The 19,246-nt window shown below is 38.8% G+C and overlaps 1 protein-coding gene across 4 annotated transcripts in view; it reads right to left on the bottom strand.

The window, feature by feature from the left end:
• Positions 1-18,224, bottom strand: part of CARMIL3 (capping protein regulator and myosin 1 linker 3) — a 34,093-nt gene extending 15,869 nt beyond the window's left edge. For 3 of the 4 annotated variants that reach the window (XR_008354378.1, XM_053468273.1, XM_053468288.1), the window contains exons 1-20: positions 17,766-18,218; positions 17,035-17,132; positions 13,316-13,366; positions 12,442-12,501; positions 12,224-12,342; positions 11,733-11,824; positions 10,778-10,848; positions 5,834-5,907; positions 5,671-5,746; positions 5,404-5,492; positions 5,007-5,101; positions 4,840-4,926; positions 4,543-4,652; positions 3,823-3,900; positions 2,985-3,061; positions 2,051-2,155; positions 1,551-1,620; positions 1,289-1,370; positions 919-1,015; positions 567-621 (exon numbers count right to left, since the gene is read on the bottom strand). Coding sequence is in view for 3 of the 4 variants with exons in the window: in XM_053468273.1 (XP_053324248.1) it covers positions 567-621; positions 919-1,015; positions 1,289-1,370; positions 1,551-1,620; positions 2,051-2,155; positions 2,985-3,061; positions 3,823-3,900; positions 4,543-4,652; positions 4,840-4,926; positions 5,007-5,101; positions 5,404-5,492; positions 5,671-5,746; positions 5,834-5,907; positions 10,778-10,848; positions 11,733-11,824; positions 12,224-12,342; positions 12,442-12,501; positions 13,316-13,366; positions 17,035-17,132; positions 17,766-17,805 (1,626 nt within the window). In the remaining variant the exon portion in view is untranslated. Of the gene's footprint in view, positions 1-566; positions 622-918; positions 1,016-1,288; positions 1,371-1,550; positions 1,621-2,050; positions 2,156-2,984; positions 3,062-3,822; positions 3,901-4,542; positions 4,653-4,839; positions 4,927-5,006; positions 5,102-5,403; positions 5,493-5,670; positions 5,747-5,833; positions 5,908-10,777; positions 10,849-11,732; positions 11,825-12,223; positions 12,343-12,441; positions 12,502-13,315; positions 13,367-17,034; positions 17,133-17,765 lie in introns of all 4 variants that reach the window. The other variant, XM_053468281.1, reaches the window with a different exon arrangement.
• Between the last annotated feature and the right edge of the window lie 1,022 nt (positions 18,225-19,246).

Genomic DNA, 19,246 nt, shown 5'->3' with positions numbered 1-19,246 from the left:
ACAGAGCCAACCAAGTTCTGCTTGGAAACGTCAGTTGACCCTACATGATTAGTAGTGAAATCAGCAAAAGTGATCCACGTTCTGAAAAATAATTCTAAAAATAAAATAGGGATGGCCGTAGCATGAAACAGTCCTAGTCAAGCAGGATGGGCCTCTTCATAAACATATGGATCATAGAAAATGCACATTTCTTTAGGGTAATCATCTTTTACAGCTATTGTATGCATCCACAGCTTTTACTACTTAATACTACTTAAAACCACTCACTGATTTTGCTGGATATTGTTTAGATATGTTTTGTTATAAAAAAAAGGAAACATGTTATTTGAGGGAAGCTGAGATCTGTGATTGGAGGATCGGGGAGATGATGATGTCACAGTTCATGTTAGGGCCAAACAACGGCGTTTGCAGTGATGCCCTCTCCCTTGAGTATTTAGAATGCAATGTTAGAAAAGTCCCTGTTGGTGTAATGGTCAGGTGTCCCAATACTTTTGTCCATATCGCATATATATATATATTTGCTTTTCTGTCAGCTGGTCTCCAAGGCTGTCTCTGCTGTTACTCACACAGTCTTCATCCTGAAGAACATTCACAATGCGTTGCAGAATCTCCTCCAGGACTCTGGAAATACAAAAGGCAATTACCAATTATCACCTATCACCTTCTAATGAATTAATGAATAACACTTACAATCTATTTCAAAACTATTACTGACTGGGCATCTCAGTGTTAAAAGCGACTAATGCCTACTGCTATAGTTTCTCATGCTAACTCCTTGTTTCCTTGATATTACTCTATACTGTAGTATGTCTCTTCGTGTTAACATTCTCCCTATGCCATAGTCCTAGATAAACTAGAACAATCTTTCAATCCTGTCTGACCTTTGTGGTTTTCTACCCTAAACTGACAGGTATTCACCGTGATTTAACTGAGAAGTTTCTGCCCAGAGACAGATGCTTGAGATGTCTGTTTCTGCCCAGAGCAGGGATAAGAGACAGCAAGTGAGAATCCAATCCTGAGATAAAGAAACACAGAGAAAGGAAAGTGTTGTAAAGAAAGGAGGGAACAGACGAAAGAAAGATATTTGGAGGCATGCAGACAAAAAGTATTTTTGAGATACAGACAGAAACATATTATTAAATGGAAAACACAACAAAGAAAAACAGATAAACGATGCTCAAGCAAGAGAGAAACACAGTGAATAGGAACTGTCCAGTCCTATATGGCACGTGAACACAAGTCAAAGATGATGACAGCAAGGAATATACATGAAGAGACTGGTTCTTACCATTATCGGATATGTTCAAACTGCCAATACAACTGATTGGAGGAAACTGATCCTGCAATATCTGAGCACCTACTGAGCGCAACTAAAGGGTACAGAGGTAAGGTTTATGAGACAGAAAGAGGCCAAGGAGTGGAACAGGCGCAAGAACAAGATAAGATAGGGAGGGGATGGACAGGAGGAAGAAAGTAATGCACAGATCAAGGAATGATCATTTGATAGTTCCTCTAAAAACACAATACACCCATACGGCAAACTCTCTTACTTCACAGCTGCTTAAGTCGAGATGTAGATCCTGTATGTGAGTATTTGAACACAGTCCTTGCAGCAGAGCTCTATCAGTGAATGCAGGAACAAAAGAAAGAAGAATACAAGCTCAACAGCAATTTCCTCCACTGATTGGTAGTATACTTTCACACCATTATAGAGTTACAGTACCTTACATTCTAACTGGTAAAACTACCATTCCCCTAATCCCAACCTTGCATTACCATCATATTCTGTGATATGTAACAAACATATTAATATACTTGAATGTGTATCAGGTTGTAAATGCCTCTCTGCTCATTAAACCTTCTATCCCATTGATAGGCAGATTTGTTTACTTAAACATTTGTATTCTTCCCAATTTTCACAGCTAGGGATTGTAAAGGGTCATTTAATATAAGAATTAGAATTTGTGTCCATAATATGAAACATTTGACTTTTGTTTTATCTTGGAGAGACACATTGATATTAATATATTGATATTGAGTATGTTCTCACCTCAATAGTTCAGGGGGCACTTTGGTTCCACTAAGTGATACATGTGAAAGCGACAACGAGCTGCCAAAAAACTTTTCCACTGATGGCAAAGTCTCTGGTGTCCTCCTAAAGGTGAAAAATCAGTAATAAGAATCATTACGGTAAAGTGAGATGTATTTAACAATAGTCTCATAACAGGCCCCATTTACATGCATATACAAAACATAAATATTCTTCTAACACGTATGTTCACCAAATGAACACATGTGAAACCCAACTTGTTCCTATGAAAATATACCTGGCAAAAATAATTCCTCTTAGAAGTAATCCATCCAATATTCCAAAAGTGATAACTACAAAACAGTTATGAGCTCCTTGGACCTAATAAAGATAGATTATGATTACCTCATCTAGTCTGCCCGTTTTTCATGATGGGAAGACTCAAACCATATATTCAGTCCTTGGTCTTGTCTTAGATGTGCAATTTGCATATCACATGCATTTTTAAATTCCCTCACTGTATTAGCCTGTAACACTTTTGCTGGGAGGCTACCACGCTCTCGTTCGGATCATGACCTCCTGTTTAAGCATTTCTCCTTCTTTGAGATATACATTTGTCCTGTAGTTTGTTCAGTCCCTTTCTTTATTTAAATGTTTCCATTGCATATCCATACTGCTTCTCACTGGTCTGTTATTTCATTCACTCTAATATTATTAACCAGTCAAAAAAATGGTATTATATTAGTTTGACAAGAACTCTCTACAGTAAAAAAAATCTTAAAACTACACATTACAAAGAAAATTTAGGAAGATCAAATCACTTAACCCCTTTATGTAGTAATGTATCAAACATCTGTCCAGACTGAGCCTACCAACTGCCACTGAGTTACCTTTACTTATACTTTTGCTACAAATGAAGATAGCTCCCAAGTCCTCACATATTTTACATACTCACCGATGTGACAACGAATTCTTGGAGAGATCAAGATGTGAGAGGCAGGAACAGCATCCAAGGGCAAGTGCCCCGAAAATCTTAACAACATAATAAAAGGTAAAACATCAGTCAGTCTTCAGACATTACATCTTCAATCCTCCAATTCTTTATTCATACTCAAATCTACATAAAGAATTAGCCCATAGTACTACTTCACATACTGATTCACGTACCAGATGCTACTAGGCACATAACTACAGAAGGTACACACACTCACACACATAAAGATTAATTCTATTATCATATCTGACCCCCACACACATTGATGCACACTTATCCTCACAATAATCCTACACTCTAATGTTACACTCTTACATCGTACATTCTTCCACAAGTTCCCCTGCATTCATTCAACACTTGCCCTGTTAAAATCCAGTAACTAGGGCTCTTGGTGCCTGGGGCAGGATCAGAGGTCACAGAGGCATTGCCACTGGAAGACGTAAGGGTGCCCCTCACCTTGCAGCGTCAGGAGCAGCAGCCCCTCTTGCCCCATGGAAGTTACAGATGTGCTATGCTACTACCGCTCACATCCTCCTCTTTTACATCACTACATAAGCACCACATTCTAATTGACCTGACATTTTACATTGTTGTATTGACAGAACGTACACTGCTTTTTACCAAATGATGCACTCCACACCATGAACATTTTGCCCTCAGCACCCTTGCTCCATCACTGCCTAATTCTTATACTCTTACATCGCTATTCCAATAACCTGTATCTTATATCTTATTTCTACATTTGTATGAAGCAACAGCATACTGCTTCTCTTCTTATTTCACAAGCCCAGTCACTTACAGTATCCACAGCACAGTCTGTTCCTGAGAGATCTAAATGGACCAGTGAGTTTGGGTGAGACAGAAAAGTGTAAAGTGCCTGAAAAACAGATACAAGGAACAGTAAGGAGAGCAGAATGTGATATGGAGTAACACTTAAATGGTCATACAGATTGTTTACATTGGCTGTATAAAGTATGAATAGGTTCTGTCTACATCTAATAAGGCGTACTGTATATGTTTTATGCTGTTGATATAGTTTGAAAGATTATAGTGTTCTTGGATAAGATACAGGAAAGTAATAGTGCAGAGCATAAAGGGCATAAAGAGATGGCACCCTGTTGAAGGGTATTATATATAATAGAAGGGATGATAGCAAAGGCTCCATGCTTTAGTATGATTTATGCAGTATGTTAGGGTGCATGCCGTTACAAAGAATGATTCAACAATATATAGATTATAATATAGATTATTGAATGGATTGAATTGAAGCTATTATAGAGACATATAATATAACAGATACATGATTTGTAGGTTTGTTTTATATGAAACAATTAGTAATAGGGTAGCTATACAAGTAAAAAAAATATATATGTGATAAGGTGTTAAACCACCAACACAGGCTGTAACGAGAGCTTGTAAACAGAATAATGACTGATCCATAGGGAGACGTGGCTGATATGGTTACAATATGGAAACAATATTGCTGCAATGCAACTGTACTGTCAGCAATCAGTCTCACATTAGTCTCTTCGCTCCCAAGTAGTCCAGGATTCTTACTGAGGGTCAGAGAATGCAGCGAGGAGGAGAAAAGAGCGTTCTGGCAGAGCGACTGACACAGAGCTAGTGCTCCTAGGGAGAGAAAAGTCTTAATGTAATGTATGCACATTATATATAACACAAGTATAATGTGCCACATGTGTAAGGCCTAATCGGGTAGATAAATTTCTACAGATTTTTTTTTTACTTATAAGTTATTGCGCCCGTTCAATTTTGTTGTGATAATTATGGCCAACAGAGCCCAAATAAACAATGGTACCTCTTGCTGTGATGTTTGTTTTACTCAGATTGAGACTGCGGAGACCAGCATGAAAGTACAGAAACTGCTGAGAGAGAGCAGCAATTCCTAAAGAGAAAGGGGTGGTTATATGTTTCTGTCACATACATTGATATACAAAATTGCACATGCAAGTGGGTTCAGGGTACCTCTGTCTTCCAAGGGGTTGTGTGACAGGTTCAGTGTATGGAGAGAGGAAGCTGTATTATCTGACAACACAGTGGCCAAACGGAGAGCAAAATCACTGCAGGAGAGAGAGGGCACGAGAAGGAAAAGGAGAGAAGGGAAGAGCAAGGGATACGGGAAGAGTAAGAGAGAGGGGAAATGGAAAGAAGATGACAGTATAGGAGACAGCAGCTTATTTACTGTATACTGATTTCCTGAGTCGTTCTGATACCATCTGCCTCTTTATATAACATAGTTCTTTCCCAACACTTCACTCACAGCTTCCCCTGCTTCCCCACTGCCCCATACTTCTCTCTTTGTAGCTCTCTTCTCCTTTTATCCTTATTTCCTATTTCTCCTTCCACTGTCTTCTGAACTTACGCTCTCAGTCCGCAGTCCTCTAGGATTAGCTCCTCCAAATGCTGTGACCGCCCAACGCAGTGCAGTATCTGCTCCGTCACTTCGGATCCCTATGAAAAGACATCATAATATAGCAGGCATGGTGCTCAAAATTTACTATTTTCGGAAAGATCACGTGCTCAGTCTTTATATGCAAGTTCCTGCATGTACTTCTGCTGATCTGGCATTGCATTGGTCCTTGTTTGTTTCATACCTCAACAATATTGTCATGTTCTGTTGTATGCTTACCAGTTTGACATTTGCAGCTTGCAGTCTGAGAAAATACTGATTGTACGCAAGAGCAGCAACAACCAAAGCAAGGTCCCTGTGTGGCAGAAGAAGACAAGACAAACGGTGACACAACAGGCCTCTTACGAACGTACAGACTGTCCTACAGCCCCTGCATCCTTACCTGCTCTCTAGGTGGCTGAAGTCCTGAAGGTTGAACTCCCGGTTGTCCTGTGAGTGATAAATCATATCCACATCCTAAAAGGACATCTCGCAGTTAGATGCTGTGATGCTCAAAAAGTATTTTAACAATGCCTTTATCTGTATTCCACATAATGTTCAATCCTCCACTCATACACTATTCAAGACCATCTCCAGCTGTAATAGATGCGGTGCTGGCTTACAAATTATGAAATGCACTGCGCTTCCTTCCACCGCAGAAGAATAATTAGTGTGTGCTAGCACTCTCCCGGTGTTATACAAATATGTATCAAAGACAGCCTGTGAATATGATCACATACTACTTAGTACACACGCAGATTAAATTTTAAACAGGGTAGGTCAAGGGAATCTACGTATACTGAGAAATGATACTAAAAAAGATATATCGTAAAAATGGTAGAACCATATTTTCTGAAATAGTAAGTAAATAAATACTTTTACGTATATTTTGTGGCTGTGTATATTTGCAGTTTTTGATCAAACCTTAGGATTGAGCAGCCCCACCTGCCACAGGTGCTTCATTAATGGTGTCGAGAGGCTTTAAATTGCTTGAGAGTCTCTTTTGGGTTAAAATGTAGTGCAATCCCACTGATTCAGCTCCTTGGTCAGCAATATGGCCATGAAAACTCAGATAGGACTCCCTAAACTTGGGGTGACATAGTGGTGGGTTTGAGCAATATATTTCCATATGGCGTGATGGAATCCATAATATTTATGCCTTAGACATGTGTTTCTTTTAATGGCATTTGCTGGGTATGCGCTGAATTCTTGCTTTTTTTTTTTTTTACATAACTCTCATTTACTAATATATGATACTAAAGAAATATACATCGTACAAACAGCAGCAGCCTACTTTATGAAGTAGTTAGAATAATGTATTCAATGAAGAAGAACTTGCCTGCGTGATCATATTCAGTGCTAGTCATGAGAGAGCTTTTGCCAGAGGGAAAGGCAACTCATGGCTAGCACCAGAGTACTGCCTCTCAAGTATTTTTAATAATGAAGGCATGTACCACTCTGCTGAGAGATTATTCATCGTATTCATTATTTATATTTGTTAAATGTGCAAATATTATAATCCTACATACTATGTGCCTGATTAAACACTAAATAAAAGACTAAATAATACTAAAAATAAATAACAATGATCTACTTCCTTAGGCAATTTTTCTGATAACAATTTTAATTATAATTTTTTAAATATAATTAATATGTATGTAACCGCAATACATATTCTATCATTCCTCTCACCTACACTGGACAAAAAAACAACAAAACAATGGAAAGGTCAATACAAAATATGGGAAAAGTTTTGAGTGGAGAACAATATGTGGACAATAGGGAGGATTAATATATGGATAATAAATAATTACATGAAGAAATGTGGGTTAGGAGAAATAAGTAACAAAATGATATAAAGTAACTGGCGACAATAATAGTCCCCAAGTTAATGTAGCTGAAAGAGCCTGAGGATTGTTTTAAAAAAATGTAAATGTCTATCTTGTCCTGATAGACCTCTAAAGTGTCCCACCACAACAAAGATTATGATAACTACTTCAAACAAGGACAACAACATAAATAAAATGACCAGATGAAACTAATTATCCAACGTGTCTCATAATATCAAGATTCAAAAAAGCTACAGTATAACATAATTATGACTTCTTGTATGTTGTAATTGTATAATTAAAAGCAGCTACTTGATTTCTAGTAGCACAACAGGGGAATCAACAGACAAATAACGTTTAATCATATAAACGGGATGCATTTACAGTAACTTCCCACACAATGTACTATGTGAAAGGATCAGCTAACGGTAGCAACTAAGTATCAACACATGCAAGTGGCATATTACACATGGACATTATCCACATCATGGATGGCACATATTACACCGCAGCCTCAAACATGTTTTGTGTTTCTACCGACCAATACCAGGATCCACAGAGACACACATGATACACTAAGCAATACAATGAAGAAAATTGTAACGCAAATTGACTACATGTATTGTAATTGATTATATATTGATAGGAGAAAGGCATATTGATGGGAAAAAAACATTGGGTATTTCTACATTGCTCACAGTAATCATGCCCCACCACGGTTATATATGAATCCTAAGCTAGAAGATCTTCGGGAAGAAGCAATCATGTTGTTGCTAATATATAATTCAGCCAAGCTAAGGTTTAATTAGCCTGCCAGGAAATGACAGACAACCCAAGGCAAATCCAAAATTAAACCACGGCTTGTCTGGACGGTAAGACTGTATGCAGAGATTCATGGTTGTTATGATCAAGTAGCTCTTTTGATAATTTGGCCCATATTTGAGATTTAGTATAAGCCTTTGAGCCACAACAATAACAATGTTTAGCTTGATCACCTTCCCCCAAGAGCTGGCCATAGTGGATTAAGGTGTTCTGGCCATAGTGGATTAAGGTGTTCTGGCCATAAGTTTATTATTATGCTAATGATAATGTACCCTATGAGCATGTCTATTTATTCATTGAATAGTGGTGCCAGGAACTGTCTCCCCTTCAATATCACTTTCCCCAGATGGTAGTTTATCTTTATTTTATAAAGTCTTTATGTTGCTAAGAGTTGCTATGAGTTTCACCGGATATCTTTTAATCACAGAGAGAGCATCATAAGCTGTAGCCTTATGTCTGATAGCAGCACCTGTTCCCATGGCAACCCATCATCTTGTCTGACACTAGGAAATGAGGGTAGCCAATGGTTTTTGATATGCAGAATATCATTGGAACACCACTATCCTGCTGGTGGTGATGTGTGGCCAATATTGATAGCATTTGCCAAACTTGGGGTACTGTAATGCAGTAGCGGTTTAAGCAATATATTTCCATATGGTGGGATGGAATCCATAATATTTAAATATCTGTTTCTTTTAATGACATTCGCTGAGTATGCGCTAAATTCTTGTTTTGTTTTATATAACTCTCAGTGTTATACAAAATATGTATCAAAGACAGGCTGTGAAAATTATCATGTTCAACTTAGTTCACACACACAGACATTTTTAAACAGAGTAGATTCAGGAAACTCTAATTTATCCTTATACAATATTTATGGTTGTATTTATATTTTAGTCGCTACCAACAGTAATTTGTCAGATTGTGACAAATTCAGCGCATGTGGCAGTACCTGGGGAATCTCTTTCCCACACATAGCAACTGGACTCAGATTAGGTGAGATGATACATGAAATAGTGAGCTCACTATACACGCTCCCACAGATTGACAAATGGTATATGTATTCATGTAAGGAGAGATCATGGACATTCATGGTGTACACTGTAGTACCTTTTTGTCTGCCTGTGACTTCAGCCTATACTCTGTTCTGACAAGGAACAGGCAGCGGACCAACCGTGTATGCAAACCTTAAGACACAGCATAAATATACCTGCTGTAGAAACCTGAGGACTGGAACTTAAAACGGTGCTGAAACCATTGCTGTCTTTAGTGCTTCTATTTTTAACATTCCCCAATTGTGCATGACCAGCTTGATAAAGTGCCAGAAGGTACAAAATGTCATAAAGACTATGTTGAGGCTTAAAATAAATATAGATTGTACAATATTAACAGACTGCAGTGAGGATGCTTAGTACATTATCATATCATACAATTACACAGTGCTCTTTTCAGTGCCAGAACATCCTGGTTTGTTCTTTTAGCTATATAACTAATGCTTTCTTGCACACCTCGTATGTACACATACTTCAGTCAGACTAAGCAACCAAAACGTTGAAACAAAAGGCTGTGGCTTAATTGTTCTGCTCAATATTGTATATATACTATGCCAATTCCTGCTCATGCTCCTGCTTTTATCTATGCTTTGCCTACAAGGTCTTTTTACAGAAATGATGAGTTATGCCTATAGTCAATTGAGCCTAGAGATACCCGGGGTGTTAATAATAGTATATTCAGCCAATGGGAAGCTTAAATCTTGCTCTCTATGCATATGACCCCTAGTCTTAAAATGTTATATGGGTCATACTGAAGAGCTCAATGACTTTCAGCGTGGTACCAGTCTACTGTAAGTGAAATTATTGTGAAGTGAAGGCATCTAGAAGTAACAAAAGCTCACTTACAAAGTGGTAGACCACGCACATCAGTGGGGACGCTAAGTGCTGAAGCACATTGCACGTAAAATCACCCGTCAGAGTCACTACTGGGTGCCTGCTGTACTGGTGTAAAGCACACCAACACTGGACTCTGTAGCAGAGCAATAAATCAGGCTTTACTATCTGGAAGTCTGATGGACAAATCTGGGTTTGCATGATACCAGAATGCTACCTACTTGAATACATAGTGCCTACTGTAAAGTTTGGTGGAGGACGGATAATGGGTCTGAGGCTGTTTGTCTTTGTGTGAGCCCCCTTAATTCCAGTGAAATATAATGTTTGTGCTTCAGCATACAAAGGGAATTAAGTGGTTTCCGGTTTAGGGAAGGCACTTTTTCTGTTCCAGCATGACTGTGTCCCTGTGTACAAGTCAAGGTCCATAAAGACATGGTTTTATGTTTGGTGTGGAGAAACTTGTGTGGCCTGTAAACAGCCCTGACCTTAACCTTACTGAACACGTTTGGGATTAATTGATTGCGAGCCAGGCCTTCTCCTTCAACATAAGTGCCTAACCTCACAAATACTCTTGAGGCTGAATGATCACAAATTCCCACAGACACACTCCAAAATATTGTGGTAAGCCTTCCCAGAAGAGTGGAGGCTGGTTTAGCCTTAACTCCGTATTAACGCCAATTGTTTTGGAATGGTATGTCCAACAAACTCATATAGGTGTAATGGTCTGGTGTCCTTTTGTTCATATAGTGTTTTTGCATAGGTGGATGGTATTGTGACAGGACAAAACATTAATAATTAGGTTTCACTCACCCACTGAACCTCTTCCCTGCAGCAGACACCATTGTAATCACATAAAGCAGCATATGTCTCTGAAAACCCTCCTAGGGAGGAAGAAATAGCATGTTATATGTGGTGAATGAGGTCCCACCCTGATAGTTGTCATTGCTCCTGATGCATAAACCATGTTTGCAAATTTAAAGAAATGTCTCAGAATACTTTGTGACTGGCCAAACACATATCAGTTTACTAGTTTATATATAAGGGGATAGTAGAAGCATTGCTAAACACTAACCTAGAAACACCAGATGGCTTAATACTTGAAGCTTGGGGGGGCACAAGAAATACCAATAACACAAGTTATGGTGGGTAAAGGTGATGGAAATCCCTTCCACTAAAATTAAGGGGGTAGTAGAAGCATTATTAAACACTCATCTACAGACACCAGACAATTCAGAAGGCTTGTTTTTTCCCTCAGAAATCTCATGGTGCTGCCACAACCACAAGGGATTCTGGGTAGGCGCATACAAACAAGGTCAACAATGATCACCTTTTGCCTCTATATCCACTTTATACATGGAACCCTTGAAAGTAATTGCCCACTGTACAAGACAGCTTTTAGACAAAACTCGGGTAAGAGGTGCAATAGCCAGATCACCACAGCTGTTTCGTCCTTAATGGGATCCATCAGCATGAGGTTGTGATACTGGCTTAATACTTGAGGCTTGGAGGAGCACAAGAAATACCAATAACAAAAGTTATGGTGGGTAAAGGTAATGGAAAACCCCTCCACTTAAAATTAAGGGGGTAGCAGAAGCATTGCTAATCTACAAACACCAGACAAGCCAGAAGGCTTGTTTTTCCCCCCTCGAAAATCTCAGTTTACTAGTTTATATATATAAAGTGTTGGGCATTACAACCAAAAAAATAACCTTAAATCCACTTGATGTATACATCACCCCCTTCAGTCTAATAGATAATTACTCACCACAGATGCCAGGTGAGATGGCAAAACCAGCATTATCAGAGCTTGGTGATGTGTTATCTGCGGATTCAGGATACTGTCGCCTGATCAGACATCTGGCAGAAATTTGTGGTAAGAAAGGATGAGAGATAAAAAAAATGGGGTAACACAGTAATGCTCATAATGAAATGGTTTCATATGTAATACTTATAAACCTATAAATATCTCCTTGATTTCTTCTTAATTTGTAGCAAATATTAATGCTGTACATAAAACCATTTATACCAGGTGAAAAAATACTTTTAAGGTTCAGTACCATATGACCATTATTAGGTAGCCAAGATGCTAATTCCAAATCTTACTCATTAATCACCTCTGTTTTATCTTCTAGAGACTGAACAATGCACTGATTGTTCCCTTTTATTATGAGAGAAATCCAAAATTGAGGTTAACCATATATTTAACTAATGGGCTGGTAAAGGTATGAATAGCCCTTTACCTTCAAGAGGACTTACACTGTTTCTGGAGTGGGGAATATTTTGGATAATGTGGCTTGGATGCAGTTAATCAACTGGTCTGTGTTCTGTGATGACAGTGTCAGCTGGAAGCTCCCCTTCTCAGTCTCAATAAGAATCTACAATAAGGATGGGAGTTGGGGGTACATGAGACATAGGGGCCAAATACCAGAAGACATATAATTAGGAAGGCAGCTATACTGCTATCAACACAGTACCTGACTGAGGCTGATGGCTGTGAGAGCACGGATCTCCAACACACTGAATGAGCTTTCGATCTAAATAGTAGGCAGCATGGGGAGAAGATGGACAGGGGATGACAGAACAGAAGTTAGGAGGGATAACAGAGCAATTGGGAGATCGATCAAGAAGCAGTGAAATAATTGAAATGGGAAGAGATAGAAAACAAAGAGTTAACTGGGGGGAAAACAATGGTTTATTTATGGACAAGGCAAGACAGGTATCGATCAGTAAATATTAAAATAAATAATATCAATGTACATCAGGTATAAGTCAATGAGATATTTTTATATGTAAATCTCTGGAGAAGATCTAGGTAGATATAATGCAGATGCACATACAGAACAGCCTATACAGTGAACGTTTCTTGTCCTGTCTGTATGGTACAGGCATATCTGGGAACTCTCTACCATTGACCTGGAGTCTCACTGTGAAATGCTGCTTCCCCAGGTCTCTGGGTCACCCTCCCCGTTCTCTGGGACAGAGGATCAGTGTTTAGTCACGCTCATTCCCCGCCCATTTCTCCTCCCACTTCCATCCCATTTCATGGTAATTGGGGCTAGCCCTGCCCCTGTCCAAGGGTATCTTCTCCCCCACCCACAGCTAGCCATGCCACTCAAGCGGCTAGGCCCATCCTGAGAAGAGGAAGAGCTCTTGGTTTAGGAGAGAGAAAGGAGACAAGAGAATGCAGTGAAAATAGACATGAAAGAAAATAATTCTAAGTCATACAGGGTCTTTAGTCAAAGTTGACACCTTTTATTGGGCTAACATAGAAAAATATGTATGCTACATAATCTTTCTGTACCTCTACGGTCTCTTCAGATTTTCACAGTAAGAGATTAATATACTCACCTTTGCTGGCAGCTTGATGTAAAATATATAGAATCTCCAACATGTTGTGACCTGGGAAGGGGAAGATACACAGTACTGTATAAATTACCATGTGTCTTACATTACAAAAATTTGATTCCGATTCCATGTTGTTATTTTGCAGCCCAGGGGTCCAAAAGTGAACTAAACATGTTTACATGTCCAGGACCATGCACACCCAACATAGTATACATAGCAAGGATCACATCAGAAAATTGCACTATAAATGATGATCTGCAACAGTGAAAAATCACAGTGTTCTTATTTAGTACTAAGTGAATGACATCTGTATACCCAACAAAAGTCATGCACACCCCATTATGCCCGCATGTACTATGTTGCATGCAATGTAATGCATTCTGTGCAATGCCAAAAATATAGCACAGTATATAAAATGTACATAGCTAGGGTTACTGAAACACACTCTTTAGGACTTAAATTCCCTTGTCCCTCTTTCCCCACTGATATCTCTCTTGGTTGGTAAAGGGAAATCCTAAAAGTAATAGTGATGTGTATATACAGCAGTAATTGTGTTTAAATTGTGTAAATAAAATAAAGTATTCCCCTTCTAAATGTCACAAAGTCTGAGTATCCCTGTCCCCTTCCCGACTGCCTGAAGCAAAAAATATTCCTCTTTGGCCACTTGAAATGTTGTGAGGTAGGCAAACTTACATGCCATATGACAGTACGGATCATGACAACACAGGATGACACTCACTATAAAGTCTGTTAGGCACACAGCACGGCATATATGCCAAAACCATGAAAGTACAGTATCATGTATAACACACACTGACAGGGTTATATAGCCTAAGGAGCCCTTCCCGCTCCCGTGCAACCTCCCCAGCAGCCAACACACATTGTAGCAGCAGCCTTGGACCGCATGCTTGAATAATGTGCACCAGACAGTAACATGCATTGGGTTTACCCAATGTTATTTCAATAATAATAATGCATACATTCAGAACACAGAATTTGTGACTATTGCACAAGTTATAAGACCAGGGCCGTGTCAGCAAGCTACATGGTCACAGTGCCCATGCAATGTCCCCATCTTAAGGTGTACTGTGCAGCCACAGGTCCCACAACCCTAATGCCTTATCTATGACAGAGTTTTCTTGTTTCAAATTAGCCAAGTATATCAGTTTCAAACATTGCGTGAGCTAGTGCATGACTGAAAATATATTTTTATCAATGATTTTCTGTTTTAATATGCATACCATCTGTGGCTTGTATCCCTACATAACTTCAGCCAGCACTACTGCATGCTGGGCTGGCATGCAGATTGCTATTCATTGTTGTTCTTGTGCAGCGGTCCATGTAAAGTGCATTTGTATACACAGGACACTGCATATGATGCACCATTGATAAATGTTAAGTGATGTATTTGGCTAGTAGGCTCAAAGGGCATCAGAGTCATCTCTTGGTAAAGGTTTGGGGGTATTAGTTGACTCCAAACTTGGCAATCATACACAATGTCAATTAACAGCTGCCAAACCAAGCAAATTATTAGCATGACTTGAAAAAGATATCAATGCAAGAGTTGAAAACATTATTACGCCTATATACAAAGCATTAGTGAGGCCTCACTTAGAATATGTTGTTCAATTTTGGGAACCTATTTATATAAAAGATGGGACTGAGTTGGAGTAGATCTTATCTCAAAGATCTTATCACAGTGTAGAAATATATTTGAGGTCCATGTGTGGCCTTCTCAGAGAAAACTCCCACTAAGCCGTTGACAAGAGGCCATGTATTACATTTAGTTTGGTCACTGTTCCAGCTTAAGCAGTGAATTGTTTTCCTTACAGTGAGAGCTCTAAAACTCTGGAGTGATTTAGACATCAAATATTACATAGAACAATATTAGATCCATGATAAAACACGATACAATCACTTTGTTCATAAAATGGGTTAGATTGAAGGCCTGGTGCACATACTAGCACTACAGGGTAACATAATTGTCATTGTAAGGGGAAACAACCAAATGTAATGTCTGATTTTGCAGTAACATTCTCAAAATTCTGTTGTTTTACTTTGTATCATATTGTTAAAAAGACCACCACACCAGAAGATAAATGCATTATCCAAATGGAGCGTTAGTATCTTAAAGATATATAACAATAAAACGTGACCACATCCCTTCATGAGTAATTTCATTCAAGCAATATGACACCTTCCCCAGAAATTACAACGATCACGAGACTAGCATGAGAAACTGAGATTATGGGACAAAATTCATTACTAAATTTGTAAAACTAAAATCTTAAATATTACTACCCTGCTCCAACCCATGCTAATTTATTCAACTACAAATAAAAAATCAAACTACCAGCTGAATTAAAGGTGCTGTTCCACAAAGGTGCTGTTTTTTTTCTTAACTTTCCTAGATTTTTAAAGTATTATGGTCTGCATCTTAAACAAGCGTATTTCTTGTTGTAAATTTACACACTGTTTTGCTGTATTTTCTCATTATAAACATTTCAGCATGGTCTCTTAATCCTCTCTAACCTTTAAGGTCCTCTAGTTTAAAAGGACCTCACACCCATCACACCTATCACACATCACACCTACACACAAAACCTCTCCCACCTATCACACAACACTCCCACCACACCTATTACACATGCCATTTCACATGTATGAGCATGAATTGGCAGGTGGCAGTGGCTGTAGGTGGTAGAGACTGCTGTGATATAATACACAGGGGAGGCCTTTGGAGGAATGACATGACTATGTTTCTAGGCAACTATGGTATTTAAATAAACTTTTGAACACAGTTTTTAAGAGACAGGGACCATAAAAGAGAAAAACAGATTTCTTTTACTTCTCTCTACAAGGTGCAGAACTTATCTGGGCATATTTTGAAACAGCACATCTAAGGCTTTATAACTTCAATAGCACTAGTTGGCTTTCAAAAATAACTAGGCTTTAAAACAAAGATGTTGGTCTTTCTTATGAGGAGCTGAAAAGATCTCAGACTGGTCCCACACATGTCTACCAATATTTTGTAATACTGGTTTTTCTCAATCAATGTCATCTCACTTAGTTTGCTTCTCAAAGCTGACCAGTAGCAGTTCCTAACAAAATGGCTCATCAAACAAGAAGCATCCATAGATATATTAAGCAGCAGTAGTCTCCTGTAACATGATCCTGGACTGTTATGTTGTCACCAATAAATCAAGTCACCATAAAAAAGAAAAGCAATGAATCATAGATGTTATTCATAATTGTAACGGATCCCTAGCATGTTTTTTTCAAATTACACATGAAAATATTAAACATTAATGCCATATCTTTATGCCATCAACATGTGGAGGAATTGGGATATTTGTGATAAATATCTTGGCCAACCCAGGCTACATAATTCTCTACTAATTGGGCTTCAAAGCAGATGGTTTAATTTTCTCTACATATTTCTACCGATATTTTTCTCTTCCCTTACCCTACAGGAGGGTCAGCACATCATGAAACCTGTAAATTTGGCCTGCTTAACCATGCAATGTACATGGTACTACCATTTCAGCCCAATAACCGGGCCAACCATGCTCTAAGGAAAGAAAGTAGACTGGAACGTAGAAAGTGCTTATATGGGACTGATAAATGAAAAGACAACAATAAAAGACAAGGACAACTGCAGAGAGAAATATTGGGTCAGAAGGCGAGTCCACCCAAAGGTATCAGAATAATTCATAACTCACCAGGATTCTATCCTCCAGCTTCCGGGGTCTTGTTTCCAGTTGGACTCTCTGGAGACGGAACTCGCCTCCAGCCCGGCAGAGTAATTGCCTAATACTGTCTGGGGAGACAATATCAGACAAATGTGTGTGTATTTATCTGCTTCCATCATTTACTTTACATTATGGGAAAAAAAACTTGACAACATAGCTCCTTCCCACTGGCCTCCTTTAGAGGAGCAAGCATATCTCCAAAACCTTGGAAGCCAGCAGAACCAGAAATATAACGGAGAGGCAATATTACCGGAATAATAGCTTAATCATTAACCAGTAATATGTTACATACTTAAAGTAAATAAATACACTCACAATTGTGTTTATCAAACAGTTACAGTCAACAGCTGTATCCGTATTAACAAAATAAACGTAAAACGCTCTTATGAAATAAAACTATAATCGGGTCCGCGTAGAGAATAATACATTATACAACATACATAGCAATATAATAGACATTTTTATTAGGACTGGCCAGCCTGCATGAACCAAGATAGATAGAGAGATAGCTGGATAGATAGATGGAAAGCGAGAGATAGATAGAGATATGGATAGGTAGGTAGGTAGATAGATAGATAGATAGATAGATAGATAGATAGATAGATAGATAGATAGATAATAGCTATACCATTAGAGAGACGCAGATAAATGATATATATTACCATTATTGATAGCATCCCAATGACAGGATTCCCACTCACCTTGCAGGGCTCTGCAGGGCTCTGCACACAGCTGGTTCATGGCTGCTGCATTTCTTGCTCTGTCATAACATCAGCTGCATGCAGCTCCTGTGAGCAGAATGTGTGTGGGTTTATCGGCATAATTCACATGTATGCATATTCACAGCGGACGTATATATTCCTGTGCGTGCATCTGAGGGAATGGAGTCCGCGCCGTCTCTATATATATGTTACATGCGTTGGATTTTCCCCGTGGACAGAATGGGGTGTGTAGGCACTGTCTCTGCACGAATAGTGAGCAATGTGTGCCTGCGGGGAAACCTCAGCGTTAGGAGTCCCGCTAACCTCTCAGTTCGGATTCGGAATTCATTGGAGGTCTCTGGGATGCTGGCTGTCTGCCTCCATGACTCTCTCTCTCCGGATGGTAGTATTAGTGAGCAGGGCAAAGAGACAGGACACTGCGTGTGTGTGTGTGTGTGTAACAGACGGAGGGAGACACACAGGGAGGCTTAGAGACAGGGAAGAGAGAGAGAGAGAATGCTTGTGTGTGCATGAATGACAGAGAGACAGACAGGGAAGGAGTGTGTGTGAGACGGTGAGGGTGTGTTTATGTGTGCTGTGTGGTGTGTGGTAGAGAGAGACGGTGTGTTTACGTGTAACAGGCATAAAGTTGGGGGTGGGCGTCGCACTTAACCCTTTACTGCATTGGGTAATGGTTACACACACATCAATATAATGCAAAGCATTTTCTATCTATCTATCTATCTATCTATCTATCTATCTATCTATCTATCTATCTATCTATCTATCTATCTATCATCTATCTATCTATCTGCCTGTATGTCATATATGTCTATCTATCTATCTATCTATCTATCTATCTATCTATCTATCTATCTATCTATCTATCTATCTATCTATCTGCCTGTATGTCATATATGTGTATGTCTGTCTGTCTATCTATCTATCTATCTATCTATCTATCTATCTATCTATCTATCTATCTATATGTCATATATGCCTATCTATCTATCTAGCTGGCTATCATCTTTCTGTGTCTATCATCTATCCATCAACCAATCATCTGTCTATTTATCATCTTTCTATCAATCTATCATGTATCTATCAATTATCTATCTATCTATCTATCTATCTATCTATCTATCTATCTATCTATCTATCTATCTATCTATCTATCTATCTAGCTGTATATCATGTATCTATCAATCATCCATCTGTCTGTCTATCTGTCTATGCACACATGACTGGTAGAAATAACATACACAGGGGTTTCAGTGAAATGAGGTCTGTTGGCCTTCATATGGAGAGTTTTTTTATGTGGCAGTATTAGCTCAATGAGGGGGAAAGGTGAACATGTGAGGGAAAGAGGGATGGGGTGTCGTTTCTGGTCACAAAGTTGAAGTCCCTGCTTTCATCACTCCATTGTGCTCCTGGACTAGATGCTGTGAAAGCAAATGTTATTAAAGTCCAAATACTTGCCA

This window comes from Spea bombifrons, chromosome 1, assembly GCF_027358695.1.
Source record: "Spea bombifrons isolate aSpeBom1 chromosome 1, aSpeBom1.2.pri, whole genome shotgun sequence".
Taxonomy (NCBI): domain Eukaryota; kingdom Metazoa; phylum Chordata; class Amphibia; order Anura; family Pelobatidae; genus Spea; species Spea bombifrons.
The sequence above is the reverse complement of the archived record's forward strand: the minus strand, read 5'-3'. Positions and strand labels throughout refer to the sequence as shown.